The sequence below is a fragment of the Strix aluco genome, chromosome 38 (assembly GCF_031877795.1).
Source record: "Strix aluco isolate bStrAlu1 chromosome 38, bStrAlu1.hap1, whole genome shotgun sequence".
Taxonomy (NCBI): domain Eukaryota; kingdom Metazoa; phylum Chordata; class Aves; order Strigiformes; family Strigidae; genus Strix; species Strix aluco.
Window position 1 is genome coordinate 48,028 of NC_133968.1, and position 14,289 is coordinate 62,316.

The 14,289-nt window shown below is 55.2% G+C and overlaps 2 protein-coding genes across 11 annotated transcripts in view; both read right to left on the minus strand.

Annotated features, from left to right (window-relative positions):
• Nucleotides 1–1,079: 1,079 nt before the first annotated feature.
• Nucleotides 1,080–6,606, minus strand: EPHX3 (epoxide hydrolase 3). 3 transcript variants are annotated; one of them, XM_074810735.1, is made up of 7 exons: nucleotides 6,526–6,606; nucleotides 5,064–5,336; nucleotides 3,980–4,065; nucleotides 3,551–3,888; nucleotides 2,780–2,883; nucleotides 2,413–2,561; nucleotides 1,080–1,341 (listed from the first exon to the last, which is right to left on the minus strand). In XM_074810735.1, exons 1-7 carry the CDS (start codon nucleotides 6,589–6,591, stop codon nucleotides 1,113–1,115), a joined length of 1,245 nt encoding a protein of 414 aa, XP_074666836.1. In that variant the 5' UTR covers nucleotides 6,592–6,606; the 3' UTR covers nucleotides 1,080–1,112. The 3 variants fall into 3 exon arrangements, with proteins under 3 accessions (XP_074666836.1, XP_074666834.1, XP_074666833.1); XM_074810733.1 differs by lacking the exon at nucleotides 6,526–6,606 and adding an exon at nucleotides 6,365–6,483 and having other exon boundaries at nucleotides 5,064–6,275; XM_074810732.1 differs by lacking the exon at nucleotides 6,526–6,606 and having other exon boundaries at nucleotides 5,064–6,484.
• Nucleotides 6,607–9,848: 3,242 nt separating this feature from the next.
• Nucleotides 9,849–14,289, minus strand: part of BRD4 (bromodomain containing 4) — an 81,381-nt gene continuing 76,940 nt past the window's right edge. For all 8 annotated transcript variants that reach the window (XM_074810625.1, XM_074810624.1, XM_074810626.1 and 5 more), the window contains 2 exons: nucleotides 13,063–13,318; nucleotides 9,849–10,143 (listed from right to left, as the gene is read on the minus strand). In XM_074810625.1, coding sequence (XP_074666726.1) covers nucleotides 10,075–10,143; nucleotides 13,063–13,318 — 325 coding nt within the window. In that variant the 3' untranslated portion in view covers nucleotides 9,849–10,074. The remainder of the gene's footprint in view (nucleotides 10,144–13,062; nucleotides 13,319–14,289) is intronic.

Sequence of the window (14,289 nt, forward strand, 5' to 3'; positions counted from 1 at the left end):
TGCTGGCAGTGCCTCCTGGGACCTGCCACTGTCACCCATGGGTGCCTTGGCCTCACGCTGGCACCGCGAGCGCAGCACCCACCCCCTTGTCCCACGGGGTGGGGGAGGGGTGTCCCCAAGTGTCCCCTCCCCCAACAGCACCCACCTGCTGTCGACACCCAACTTTATTCAAAGGCACTTGGGGACAGAGGGTGACACTGGGGGCGCTGCCGCCAGATGTTGGGTGTCCCCACCCAGACCTTGGGGTCCCCACCCACATGTTGGGGTCCTCTTCCAGATGTTGGAGCCTCATCCAGATGTCGGGGTGCCCCACCCCGATCTTGGGTCCCCGCCACCATCTTGGGGTCCCCACCCTCATCTTGGGTCCCCTTCCAGATGTCGGGGTCCCCCCAGATGTTGAGGTGCCACCAACAATCGTCCCCACTGACGTGTTGGGCTCCCCCTCCAGATCTTGGTGTCCCCCCAGATGTTGAGGGTTCTCCCAGATGTTGGGGCTCTCACCCAAAGACCCCCCACCCCCACCCAGATGTTGAGGTCCCACCAACCACCAGTGTCCCCACCTCTACATGTTGGGGTCCCCCTCCAGATCTAGGGGTCCCCACCCACATATTGTGGTCCCCTGAGATATCTGGGGCCCTCCAGATGTTGGGGTCCCCCTCCAGATGTTGGGGACCTCACCCAAAGACCTGTGTCCCCACCCAGATGTTGAGCTCCCACCAACCACCAGTGTCCACACCCACTTGTTGGGGTCCCCCTCCAGACCGTAGGGTCCTCCCCTGGTATTGGGGTCCCCCCAGATGTTGAGGGTTCCTCCAGATGTTGGGGTGCTCCTCCAGATGTGGGGGTTCCCCTCCAGATGTTGGGGCCTTCACCCAAAGACCCTTTACCCCCACCCAGATGTTGAGGTCCCACCAACCACCAGTGTCCCCACTACGTGTTGGGGTCCCCCTCCAGATCTTGGCGTGTCCCCCCCCCAATATTGGGGTCCCCCAGATGTTGAGGGTCCCTCCCAGATGTTGAGGGTCCCCCTCCAACTCCCCCTGCCCCACCCCAGCTCCCCCTCCCCAACCCAGCTCCCCACCCAAAGGCGGGGGGAGCACCCATGGGTGCGGCTATGGGTGCTGGTCCCCCCCACCCAGGAAGTCCCTCATGAGGTGGGCGATGGGGCGGGGCTGGTCCTCGGGCAGCCAATGGCTGGCGCCGGGCAGCAGGCAGAGGCGGGCCGAGGGGCGCAGGCAGCGGTGCAGGCAGGACACCAGGCGGGGGTCCAGGAAGGCGTCGTGGGTGCCCCACAGCACGAGGGTGGGGGGCGGGGGGGGCTCGCGGGGGATCGGGGTGTCCCTGGAGGGGGAGGGGGGAGAGGTTAGGAGGGGGGGAACCCAATTGAGGTGGGGGCCCCCAATGGGGGCTCCCCAATATGGAGAACCCCAATGGGAGCACCCTAAGATGGGGGGACCCCAAGGGGAGCACCCAATGGGAGCACCCAATGAACAGGGAGAACCCCGAAGAGAGCACCCCAAAATTGGAGCACCCCCATGGGGGTACCCCAAAATGGGGGGACCCCAATGGGAACACCCCAATGGGGTCATCTCAAATGGGAGCACCCAAAAGGGATCCCCCAAAAAAGCAGCACCCCCAGTGGGAGCACCCCAAGGGGGAGCAGCCCCGGTGGGATCATCCCAAAGAGGAGCACCCAAAGAGGGAGCACCCACCCCCAAGAGCACCCAACTGGGATCATCCCAGGCAGGAGCACCCCAACGGGATCCCACCAACCCCAGCACCCCAACCAGGAGCACCCAACCCTCAACACCCAACTCAAGAGCACCCAACTGGGATCATCCCAAATGGGAGCACCCACCCCAAGAGCACCCAACTCAAGAGCACCCAACTGGGATCATCCCAAATGGGAGCACCCACCCCAAGAGCACCCACCCCAAGAGCACCCAACTCAAGAGCACCCAACCGGGATCATCCCAGGCAGGAGCACCCCAACGGGATCCCACCAACCCCAGCACCCCAACCAGGAGCACCCAACCCTCAACACCCAACTCAAGAGCACCCAACTGGGATCATCCAAATGGGAGCACCCACCCCGGGAGCACCCACCCCAAGAGCACCCAACTGGGATTGTCCCAGGCAGGAACATCCACCCCAAGAGCACCCAACTGGGATCATCCCAAGTGGAAGCACCCCAATGGGATCCCACCAACCCAGCACCCCAACCAGGAGCACCCAACCCTCAACACCCAATACAAGAGCACCCACCCCAAGAGCAACCAACCCAAGAGCACCCAACTGGGATCATCCCAAATGGGAGCACCCCAATGGGATCCCACCAACCTCAGCACCCCAAATGGGAGCACCCAACCCTCAACACTCAACCCAAGACCACCCAACCCAAGACCACCCAACTGGAAGAGGTTCCGGTAGTAGTGGATGGGGGGGCTCAGCCCCCCCGGCTGGGAGAGGCCGTAGATGTAGGCGTCCACCTCCTGCTCTGTCAGCCGGTGCGCCGGGTCCTGGATCCCTGTCCACGGGCCCCTCAGGAAGGTCTTCACCAGCTTTGGGGCCACCAAGGGGGACAGAAGGTCCAGGTGAGGCCACCACCCCAAAACTGGGGACAAGGCAGGGGGACCACCCCCCCATCCCAACCTTGGGGTTGGTTGAGGCTCCTCAAGTGGTTCTTGAGGAGCTTCTTGGGTTGGGGAGGTGCAGAAGGAGGCGCGGGGCACCCGAGGGGACAACGTGGGGACAAGGAGACGTGGGGATGGGGGGTCACCTCGAAGTCTGCCAAGGAGAGGAGGAGCTCGGGCAGCCAGGGCAGCTGGAAGAGGAACATGTAGCTGGAGCGGAGGAGCTGGGACGGGTGGCAGGCGGTGAAACCTGCGCCGGGACGGGGACACCAGTGTCAGGGCCACCGCCGGGGTCCCCAACCCGGCCGCAGGACAGGTGGTGGCACCACCATGAGAGGTGGCGCCTGATGGCACGACCACATGATAGCACCCACGGTCATGAGATGGCACCCAACGGTACGGCCATGAGATGGCACCCAAGGGCACCATGGTGGCACGGCACAGCCATGCCAGGTGGCACCCAATGATGTGGTCATAAGAGATGGCACCCAGTGGCACAGCCATGACAGATGTCACCCAATGGTGTAGCCATGAGAGATGGCACCCAATGGCGTCGTCATAAGATGGCACCCAACGGCGTGGCCATGAGATGGCACCTGGTGGCACCATGGTCATAAGAGATGGCACCCGATGGCATTGGCCATGACAGGTGGCACCCAATGGTGTGGCCATGAGATGGCACCCAATGACACGGCCATGAGAGAGGGCACCCAATGGCGTGGCCATGAGTTGTCCCCCAACGCGTGCCCACGCAATGGCACCCGGTGACACCACGGGGACACCACCGAGAGCTGGGCCACGCCCATCCCCCACGTGAGGCAGAACCCCACAGCCCCTCCACGAGACCCAGCACCCCCCGAGGCCACGACCCCACGCGATGCCACCCCCGCCCCCATCCCCAAGAAGCCACCAGCTACCTGCCATGACGGCCCGGTGAGGAGCACCCATGATGACCAACTTCTCCACCATGGCCGGGTGGCTGGTGGCCACCTCCCAGGCGAGGACCCCGCCCCAGTCGTGGCCCACCAAGATGCACTTGGGGGAGGGCGTGGTGGCACCGGTGGCCTCTGTCACCTCCCCCTGCCCGGGGGGTGTCCCCAAGACCTCGATGACCTGGCGGATGTCCCCCCGGAGGGTCTCCAGCCCGTAGCTCTCCTTGCCCGGTGGCTTCTCCGAAGCTCCGTAACCCCGAAGATCCAGGGCCACCACCCGGTACCTGGTGCCGAATTCCTGGAGCAGGTGCCTCCAGCAGAACCTGGGTGGGAGGAAGAGGAGGATGATGATGATGACGATGGTGGTGGTGACACTTTCGGGGTGTCCCCGCCCCCATCCTTGGTGGCACCCACCAGTTTTGGGGGAAGCCGTGGAGAAACAGCATCAAGGGGGCCGTGGTGGGACCCCGGGTGACGTAGTGGAGACGCAGCCCCGAGTCCTGGAGGGGGGGGGGGGGATGAAAAAGGGGGAGGTCAGTGGGGGGCCCCCACCCCAAAACCAACCCCCCCCATAACACCCCCCCTCACCCGACACCCCCAAAATCCTCCTCCCCCCCCTCGATCACCAGCAGGTCCCCACCGAGCACCTTCCCCCCCGCCACCCCCAGCACCCCAATTTCCCTGTTGCCCCCCCCCCCCCCAAACCCCCCCAGGACCTGCCAGAGCCCCCCAAGGACCCCTCAAAGCTCCTCCAGAGCCCCCCCAAACACCCCCAGGACCTGAAAGACTCCCCCAGGGCCCCCCCAAGTCCCATCAGGTCCCCCAAGGAGCCCCCAAAAGCCCCCAAGCCCCCCAACCCCCCCAGGCTCCCCCCTGGAGCCCCAAGACCCCCCAGGACCTCTCCACCCCCTCTGAGCCCCCCAAGGTCCCCCCAACACCTCCCCACCCCCCCCCAGGACACCCAGAACCCCCAAGACCCGCTAAAGCCCCCCCCAATTCCCTCAACCTCAGGAACCTCAAAGCCCCCCCCGAGCCCCCCTTTCCCCAGGACCTCCACAGCCCCCCAAGACCCCCTGAACCCCCCCAAAACCTCCTCTGAGCCCCCCAAACCCCTCCCCCGGACCCCCAAAAGCGCCCCAAGACCCCCCCAAACCTTCCCCGAGCCCCTCAACCCCCACCCAGGACTCCCAGGACCCCCCAGAACCCCCCAAAGCCTCCCCTGAGCCCCCCCACCCCCCCCAGACACCCAAAAGCCCCCCAAGACCCCCCAGAGCTCCCTAAAGACCCTCCTGAGCCCCCCCCGAGCCCCCCCGGACCTTCAGAGCCCCCCAAGACCCCCCAGAATGCCCCCAGGACCCCCAGAGCCCCCCCTGAGACCCCCCCATGACCCCCAAAACCCCTCCAAGCCCCCCCCAAGCCCCTCCAGAGTCCCCCCAGACCCCCAGATCCCCCCCCCCCAGGACCCCCCGAGCTCCCCAGCCCCCCCCAGCCCCCCCACCTTGAGGTACAGGTATCGGTGCTCCCCAAAAGTGCCGTCGGCCAAGCCGGGGGGGGGCCGGTCCCTCACCCGCCGCCTGAAGGTCTCCCGGGGTCCCCGCCGCAGCAGCACCCCCACCCCCCACAGCCCGTAGGCCACCGCCGCGGCCACCGCGGCCACCAGCACCCCCAGACGGGCCACCAGGCGCCACAGGGCCAGGAGCAGGCGGGTGGGGGCCAGCAGCAGCGAGCAGAGGGACAGGAGCATGGTGGGGGGGACACACACACGTGTCACCTGAGGGGGGGGCACTGTGTCACCGGGGTGGCCCAGCCTCATGGTGGCCATGTCCCCATGGTGGCCCATCTCCAGGTGGCCCTTGTCCATCCCCATGGTGGCCACGTCACCAGGGTGGCCCAGACCATGGTGGTGCATCCCCTGGTGGCCCCAAGCCCATGGTGACCTGTCCTCATGGTGGCCCACCCTCAGGTGGCCATGTCACCATGGTGGCCCTGTCCCCAAGGTGCCAGGTCACCAGGTGGTCCCATCTCCATGGTGGCCATATCACCATGGTGGCCCATCCCCAGGGTCCCATGTCACCATGGTGGCCCAGCCCTGGGGTGTCCCTGTCCCCATGGTGGCCCCAAGCTCACGGTGGCCCTGTCACCAAGGTGGCCCATCCCCAGGTGGCCATGTCGCCGGGGTAGCCACGTCCCCAAGGTGCCACATCCCCATGGTGGCCCATTCCCATGGTGACCCCATCCCTATGGTGGCCCTGTCACCAGGGCGTCCCACCCCATGGTGGCCCATCCCCAGGCGGCCCCAAGCCCATGGTGGCCTGTCCCCAAGGTGCCATGTCCCCAAGGTGGCCCATCCCCATGGTGGCCCCCTCACCCCCACGGTGGCCCATTCCTGGGTGCGGTGTCACCCAGTTGCCCCATCACCCGGGTGTCACCATCTGGGTGTCACCTCACCAGTGGGTGGCCCCGTGACCACCATCTCCCACTCCTGGGGTGTCACATCACCAGCGAGACCCCAGTGACCGGGGGGGGGGGTGTCCCTGTCCCCAGGGGTCCCTGTCACGGGGGTGTCCTGACACGGGGGGGGGTGTTGTCACATTGGGGCGTCCCTGTCACCGGGGTGTCCCTGTCCCTGGGGTGTCCCGACACGGGGGGTGTCCCTGTCCCTGGGGTGTCGTGACATTGGGGTGTCCCTGTCACCGGGGTGTCCCTGTCCCTGGGGTGTCGTGACATCGGGGTGTCCCTGTCACCCGTCACCAGGGTGTCGTGACACGGGGGGTCCCTGTCACCGGGGTGTCCCGACACGGGGGTGTCCCTGTCCCTGGGGTGTCGTGCCATCGGGGTGTCCCCGTCACCAGAGGTCCCTGTCACCGGGGTGTCCCTGTCACCCGTCACCGGGGTGTCGCGACACGGGGGGTCCCTGTCACCGCCCCCCTACCCTTCCCCCCCCCCCCCCCCGCCCCGACCTTCTCGCGCCGCTTCCTCCTCCCGCCCGAGCTCGGCCGCGCCCGGCCCCGCCCCCTCCCGCCCATTGGTCGTGGGGGAAAGGCGGGGCGGGGCCGCGCGGGCGGCAGCCAATGGGAGAGAGGGAGGGGGGGAGGGGGAGGAAGGGGCCGCGCGGGGGAGGGTCACGTGGGGGGAGCCGCCCCCTCCCGCCCCTCCCCCACCGCGGGACCGGCCGCTCCGGGGGGGGGAGGGGAGGGGGAGGGGGGGGAGGGGGAACCGCCGGGATCCTTTTTGGGCCCTTTTCTGATTTTTCTTCCCTTTTTCGGACTATTCCGCCTTTTCTCCCTTTTTTCTTTTTTTTTTTTTTCTCTTTTTAACTTTTGCTTTTGCCGGTTTTTGTGCCCTTTCCGCCCTTTTTTGGGCCTTTTCTGTCCTTCTCCCCTTTTTCTCTTCCGCGGTTCCACCTTTTTGCCTTTTTCCCCCTTTTTTCTCTCTTTGGTTTTTTTCCTTTTCCACTTTGTGGCCTTTTTTTTTTTTTTTTTTTTTTTTACTTCTTTTACCCTTTTTAACCCCATTTTACCTTTTCTTCTCCCCTTTTGCCTTTCTCCCTCCTTTTTGGCCTTTTGGGCTATTTTTGGATTTTCCCCCCATTTTTCTTTTTTTGCCTTTTAAACTTTCTTTCACTGTTGCCTTTTTTTGTGCTTTTTCCCCCTTATTTGCCTTTTTCCCTTGTTTTTTTTTTCCCTTTTTTGGCCTTTTTCTCTGGCGTTTTTACTTTTGGGTCTTTCTTTTGCCTTTTCCCTTTTCCCCCTTTTTTCTCCCTTTTTGCCTTTTTACCTCTTTCACATTTTCTGTGCCTTTTTAACCCTTTTTTTGCCCTTAACTTCCCCCTTTTTGCCATTTTTTACCTCTACCCTTTCTGTCCCTTTTTATAATTTTGCCTTTTCACATTTTCCCTTTTCTGCCCATTTTTTATTTTTTAAAATCTTTTACCTACCTCTTTTGCCTTTTTAACTTTTTTCCCCCATTTTTAGCCTTTTTTTCTCCCTTTTTAACCTTTATTCCCCTTTTCTTTTTTGCCCTTTTTACCTTTTTCCCGTTATTTTTGCCCCTTTTTATCCTTTCCCCCCTTTTTTCCCTTTTCCTCCCCTTTTCTGTGCTGGGGGAGGGGCCACGGGGCCGTAAGTCACGTGACCGGGTTCCAAGTTGAAGAATTTTGAAGAATTTTTCCAAATTTCTGTCCCGGCTCCCCCAGAGGGGAGGCCCCAAGGACCCCCCAAAATTTAACAGAATGAGAAATTTCTATTTTAACTTCAAACTATAAAATTTAAAATGTTAATGGCCAGATTTAAATTTTCAAGTAAAACTTTCAAAATTTCCAACCCCCAAATGGAAAATTTAACTTTTAGTGTTTTAAAATGGGAATTTCCCCTCGTTCTAAAGGTAAATTGAAAAGTGTCTGTAAAGGTCAAATCTGAATATTTCTAAAAATTGAAAAAAAATTCAATTCTAAAGTTTGTTTTCAAGATCAATTTTAAAATTAATTTTAAATATCCGTTTTAAAACGGTAAATTCTGAAACGCCAAATTAAATCCCAATTTAAAGAATTTTTAAAATCGGATTTTTTTTTTTTAAATTTCAAGAATTTTAACCCCAAATTTAACCTTCGATTTCAAATTTCAGATTTTTTTTTCAATTTAAATTTTTTCAAGGGCGGGGCGACACCCAAGCGGGGGGAGGGGCACCCACACAGGGCGGGGGATGGGCCCACCCCCCCCCCATCCCCCCCTCCCCCCTCCCCCCACCCCAGGGTCCTCCCCTCCCCCCCCTCGGGGCAGCGTTGGCCCCATCCCGGGGTGGAAGAAATGGGGCGAAAACCGGCGACTTTTTTTTTTTTTTTACAAAACCAAAATTGCTGCGTTTATTCCATGATCGGCACAGACCCAACTGCGTTTTCACGGGAAAAAAGGAAAAAAACCGACCGACGGCTCCGGGGCGGGTCCCGCGGGGCGGGGGGGGGGCGGGGGGGGTTTATGGCACCGAGGGGGAAACCCAAAATAATAATAATAATAATAAAATAATTAATGGGGGAGGGGCGTCCGCCCCCGCCCCCACTCGAAAAACCTGGAGATTTCACAAGATTTGTAACGTGAAATTTTTTTTTTTTTTTTTTTTAAAAAATCAACCCAAGGAAAGCGGGAAAAAAAAATTAATAATAATAATAATAAAAATAAGAAACCGGCGGCTTTTGGGGGTAAAAAGGGAGAAGAAGAACCAGGGGGGGAGGGGGGGGGGGGGCACCCAGAAAAGGATCAATGGGGGGGGGGGGGGGGGGATGGGGGGGGGTTGGCCCCCGAGGTGTGGTGGGAAAGGGGGAAAAAAAAGGGAAAAAGGGAAAAAGAAAGTGGGAGAATAAGGGAAAAAAGGTAAAAAAAGAAAAATAGAAAAAGGGAGGAAAAATAGAAAAAAGGAAAATGGGAGAAAAGGAAAAAAAGATTAAAAAATTTTTAAGAGGAGAAAGAAGGAGGAAAAGGGAGGAAAAAAGGAGAAAAAGGTTAAATAAAGGAGAAAAAATGGAGAAAAGCGGAAAAGGAGAAAAAAAGTAAAAACTAGGAAAAGGAGGAAAAAAGTGAAAATCAGGAAAAATGAGAAAAAGAGTGAAAATCAGGAAAAATGAAAAAAAAAGTGAAAATCAGGAAAATGAGAAAAAAAGTGAAAATCAGGAAAAAGGAGGAAAAAAGTGAAAATCAGGAAAATGAGAAAAAAAGTGAAAATCAGGAAAAAGGAGAAAAAAGTGAAAATCAGGAAAATGAGAAAAAAAGTGAAAATCAGGAAAATGAGAAAAAAGATTTTTGAAAGGAAAAAAAACCAAAAAAAAAGGTGAATGACCCCGAGGGTGGGGGCAGGGCTGGGGTCTGGGCGGCTCCGCTCCCCTCCCCCACCCCCCCACCGCGCCCCTCCCCCCTCCGGCCGCCCCCCCCTCCCCCCCCCCCAAATCCCGTTTCCCACCAACTTTTCTCCCTCGAAGGCCAAAAATTAAAATAAAAACCATCCAAAAACCGGGTTTATTTCGAACCGCCCGTTCTGCCGCCGCCGAACCACGAAAAAAACCCCAAAATATGTGAAAAAGACAAAAAAAAAAAAAAAAAAAAAATTCCAGAATATACAGTGAATAACGGGGAGGGGGGGGGAGGGGAGGGGGGGGGCACCTTTTCCCGGCGGTTTCGCGTCCGGATTTGAGTTTTTTTTTCGCTGGGATTTGAATTTTTTAATTCTTTTCCTTTTTTTTTTTTTCGGTGTGAAAAGGGAGAAAAAGAGGAAAAATAAGGAAAAAAACCGGAAGTCCAGGGGGGAGCAGCCCCCGCCCATCCCCGCGCCCGTCGGTACATGCGGGACGAGCCCCAGCCCCGAGATTTTATTTTTTTTTTTTTAACACTTAACGGAGAGTCCGAAGCTTTTTTTTTTTTTTTTTTTGCCGGGGAGGGGGAGAAAAGGATTTTTTTTTTTTTTTTTCTTTTTTTTAAAGAGTCAAATTCGGGAGGAAAAGAACCCAAAATCTCCAGGCGCCGTTAGAAAAGGTTTTCTTCGAATATTGCCAGTAAATCGCTCTGGAAGTTCATGTCGATCGTCGCCGCCATCTGCAAGAAAAGGGAGAAAAAGGAATTTTTGGGGCGTTCTCACCATTTTTTCACCATTCCAGGGATTTTTTTTGGCAACCACCAGCACGTTTTTGGCCCCATCACAGATTTTTTGGTGTCCCCCAAGGATTTTTGCCATCCCCAAGAATTTTATTTTTGCATCCCTGAGGATGTTTCAGCGTTCCCAGGACTTTTTTGGGGCATTTTTACGATTTTTTTTAGAATTTCCACAATTTTTTCAGTATTCCCAGCATTTTTTTTTTTGACATTTCCAGGCATTTTTTTAGTCCCATCACACATTTTTTCACCATCCCTGAGGGTTTTGGGCATCCCCAACATTTTTTTGACATCCCTGAGGATTTTTCCGCATTCCTGGAATTTTTTTTTTTTGGTCTTCCCAGGGAATTTTCACCATTCCAGGGATTTTTTTTTGGCAGCCACCGACATTTTTTTGGCCCCATCACACATTTTTTGGTGTCCCCCAGGGATTTTTGCCATCCCCAAGAATTTTATTTTTGCATCCCTGAGGATGTTTCAGCGTTCCCAGGAAGTTTTTTCAGCATTCTTACGATTTTTTTGGCATTTCCACAATTTTTTTGACATTCTTACGATTTTTTTTAGAATTTCCACAATTTTTTCAGTATTCCCAGCATTTTTTTTTTGAATTTCCAGGCATTTTTTTAGTCCCATCACACATTTTTTCACCATCCCTGAGGGTTTTGGGCATCCCCAACATTTATTTTTGACATCCCTGCGGATTTTTCCGCATTCCTGGAATTTTTTTGTTTTGGTCTTCCCAGGGAATTTTCAGCATTCCCGGGATTTTTTTTGGCAGCCACCAGCACTTTTTTGGTGCCATCACAGATTTTTTGGTGTCCCCCAAGGATTTTTGCCATCCCCAAGATTTTTTTTTTGCATCCCTGAGGATGTTTCAGCGTCCCCAGGAATTTTTTTTGGCATTCTCACAATTTTTTTTTGGCATTTTTACGATTTTTTTAGAATTTCCACAATTTTTTCAGTATTCCCAGCATTTTTTTTTTGACATTTCCAGGCATTTTTTTAGTCCCAACACACATTTTTTCACCATCCCTGAGGGTTTTGGGCATCCCCAACATTTTTTTTGACATCCCTGTAGATTTTTCCACATTCCTGGGATTTTTTTTTTGGTCTTCCCAGGGGTTTTTCAGCATTCCCAGGATTTTTTTTGGCAGCCACCGGCACTTTTTTGGCCCCATCACAGATTTTTTGGTGTCCCCCAAGGATTTTTGCCATCCCCAAGAATATTTTTTTTGCATCCCTGAGGATGTTTCAGCGTTCCCAGGACTTTTTTTGGCATTCCTGGGATTCTTTTGCCATTCCCACCATTTTTTTTTGATAGCCCTGAGCACTATTTTGGTGCCATCACAGATTTTTTTGGCATTCCTGAGGGTTTTTCAGCATTCCTGCCATTTTTTTTTGGCATTCCCATCGATACTTTGGCAGCCCCAGGGATTTTTTTTGGCATTCCCTGGAGATTTTTTTGTAGCTCCAGGCATTTTTTTGTAGCCACCATGAATTTTTTTTGCTATTCCCGAGGGGTTCTGGCATCCCCAAGGATTTTTTTTTGGTATCTTTGAGGATTTTTCAGACTCCCTGGTGATTTTTTTGCATCCCCAGGCAATTTTTTTTGGCGTTTCCAGGGATTTCTCAGCATCCCTGAGGACTTCTTGGTACCCCCAGGAATTTTTCAGCGCATCTACAGGATTTTTAGCATCCCCAGGGATTTTTTTTTTTGGCAACCTCTGAGATTTTTTGGCAGCCCTGAGGATTTTTCAGCATCTCAGGGATTTTTGGGCCACCCTGATGATTTTTTGGCTTCCCTGGGGACGTTACAGCATCCCCAAGGACTTTGTGTCTTCCTCAGGGATTTTTTGGCATTCCCAACATTTTTTTTTGGCATCCCCAATATTTTTTTTTTGGCGTCTTCAGGGATTTTTGGGCTTCACCAGAGATTTTTTTCAGCATTCCCAAGGATTTTCTGGAATCTCTGAGGATTTTCTGCCATCCCCGGGGACTTTTTTGCGTTTTCTGGGAATTTCTTTTGACACCTCCAGGGATTTTTCAGTATCCCACAGGATTTTTCAGCATCTCCAGGGATTTTCTGGCTTCCTCAGGGATTTCTGGGCATCCCCAAGGATTTTTTTTGCTTACTCAGGCATTTTTTAGAATCCACAAGCATTTTTTTGGGGGGGGCTTCTCCAGGGATTTTTTGGTTTCCTAGCTGATTTTTGGGTGTTCTCAGGGATTTTTTTGCTTCCTTGGGTATTTTTTGGCATTCCTGGGGCTTTTCCAGTGTCCCTGTGGACTTTTTTAGCTCCTCTTGGGATTTTTTAGCATCCCTGCATATTTTTCAGCATCCCCAGGGTTGGAGTTTTTTTGACACCCCTGAGGATTTTTCAGCATCCCTGGACGTTTTTCAGCCTCCCCGAGGTTTGGGGGTTTTTTTTGCCATCCCAGGGGATTTTTCAGCATCCCTGGGGCTTTTTCAGCATTCCCACACATTTTTTTTGCCATCCCAGGGGATTTTTCAGCATCCCTGGGGCTTTTTCAGCATTCTCACACATTTTTTTTTGCCATCCCAGGGGATTTTTCAGCATTCCCACATATTTTTCCACCATCTCCAGGGATTTTTCAGCACCTCTGGAGATTTTTCAGCATCCCCAAAGGTTTTGTTGCATCTCCAGGGATTTCTGAGCATCCCTGAGGGATTTTTTTTCTTCCCCAGGGATTTTTTTAGAATCCACAAGCAATTTTTTTTTGGCTTCCCCAGGGATTTTTGGCTTCCTAGGGCCATTTTTTGGCCTCCCCAAGGGATATATATATATTTTTTTAGCATCCCCAGTGATTCCAGGCCAGGAGCCACCCCGGCTCCTCACTCACCGCTTCCCGGCGCCTCCGTTCCTGCTCCCGCTTCCTGGCCATCTCCCGCTGCTGATCCAACATGGATTGGGAGGATTGGGGCTGCGAGCTCTGGGCTTGGGGCGCCGCCGCCGCCGACACTTGTTGCTGCTGCTGCTGTTGTTGCTGCTGCTGCTGCTGTTGCTGCTGCTGCTGCTGCTGCTGCTGCTCCTGGCGCCGCCGCACCTCCTCGTGCACCCGGCGCGCCTGCTCCATGGCGTCCTCGTCCTCCCGGCTCCTGCCAAAAACCACCGGGAGCTGCCGTCAGGCGCCGGGCACCACGTGAAACCCCCCCACGGCAGCAACACGGGGTAAAGGCTGGAACAGCCCCGGGATGGGCAGCTCCGGCGCCGAGCGCATGGTCTGTGTGCGCCGTGGCATGGCGTGGTGGGGGATCAGGGCTGCCAGCGTGGATCCGTGCCACGAGATCTGATGGGATTTGTGCCACCAAGGTGGGATGAGATTCGTGCCACGAGATCTGATGGGATTTGTGCCGTGAGATCGGGTCGTGGCACATCAGCACAGATCACGCCGTGGATCAGATCACGTTTGTGCCAGGAGATCAAATTTGTGCCCTGAGATGGGATCAGATTTGTGCTACGAGATTGGCTTTGTGCCACGAGATCAGAGCAGACCAGATCCGTGCCGTGAGGTTGAATTCGTGCCACGAGATGGGATCAGATTTGCGCCACGAGACTGGATCCCACCAGACGGGATCGTGCCACAGACCAGATCGGATCTGTGCCATGAGGTGGGACCAGATTCGTGCCACGAGATCTGATGGGATTTGTGCCGTGAGATCGGGTCGTGGCACATCAGCACAGATCATGCTGTGGATCAGATCAGATTCATGCCATGAGACCGAATTTGTGCCACGAGATGGGATCATGCCACAGACCAGATCAGGTTTATGCCACGAGATCAGATCAGATTTGTGCCATGAGACTGGGTTGGATTTGTGCCACGAGATCAGATCGTGCCACGGATCAGATCAGTTTTATGCCATGAGATTGGATTCATGCCAGATCAGATGCAACAGATCGGATCGGATTTGTGCCACGAGATGGGATGGATCGGACCATGGATCAGACCGTGCCACGAGATCAAACTGGATTTGTGCCAAGAGATCAGATCGTGCCAAGGGGCAGATCCGATACGTGCCACGAGATCAGATCACGCAACAGACTGAATCAGATTTGTGCCCGGAGA

What these genes read in the sequence shown, in the direction of transcription:
- EPHX3 (XM_074810732.1), bottom strand. Translation starts at nt 5,474, where the DNA reads ATGCACCACCATGGTCTGGGCCACCCTGGTGACGTGGCCACCATGGGG. An exon ending in ACCGATACCTGTACCTCAAG is followed by an intron (nt 4,066 to 5,063) that starts GTGGGGGGGCTG and finishes CCCCCCCTCCAG; the next exon opens with GACTCGGGGCTGCGTCTCCA. An exon ending in TACTACCGGAACCTCTTCCA is followed by an intron (nt 1,342 to 2,412) that starts GTTGGGTGGTCT and finishes CTCCCCCTCCAG; the next exon opens with GGACACCCCGATCCCCCGCG.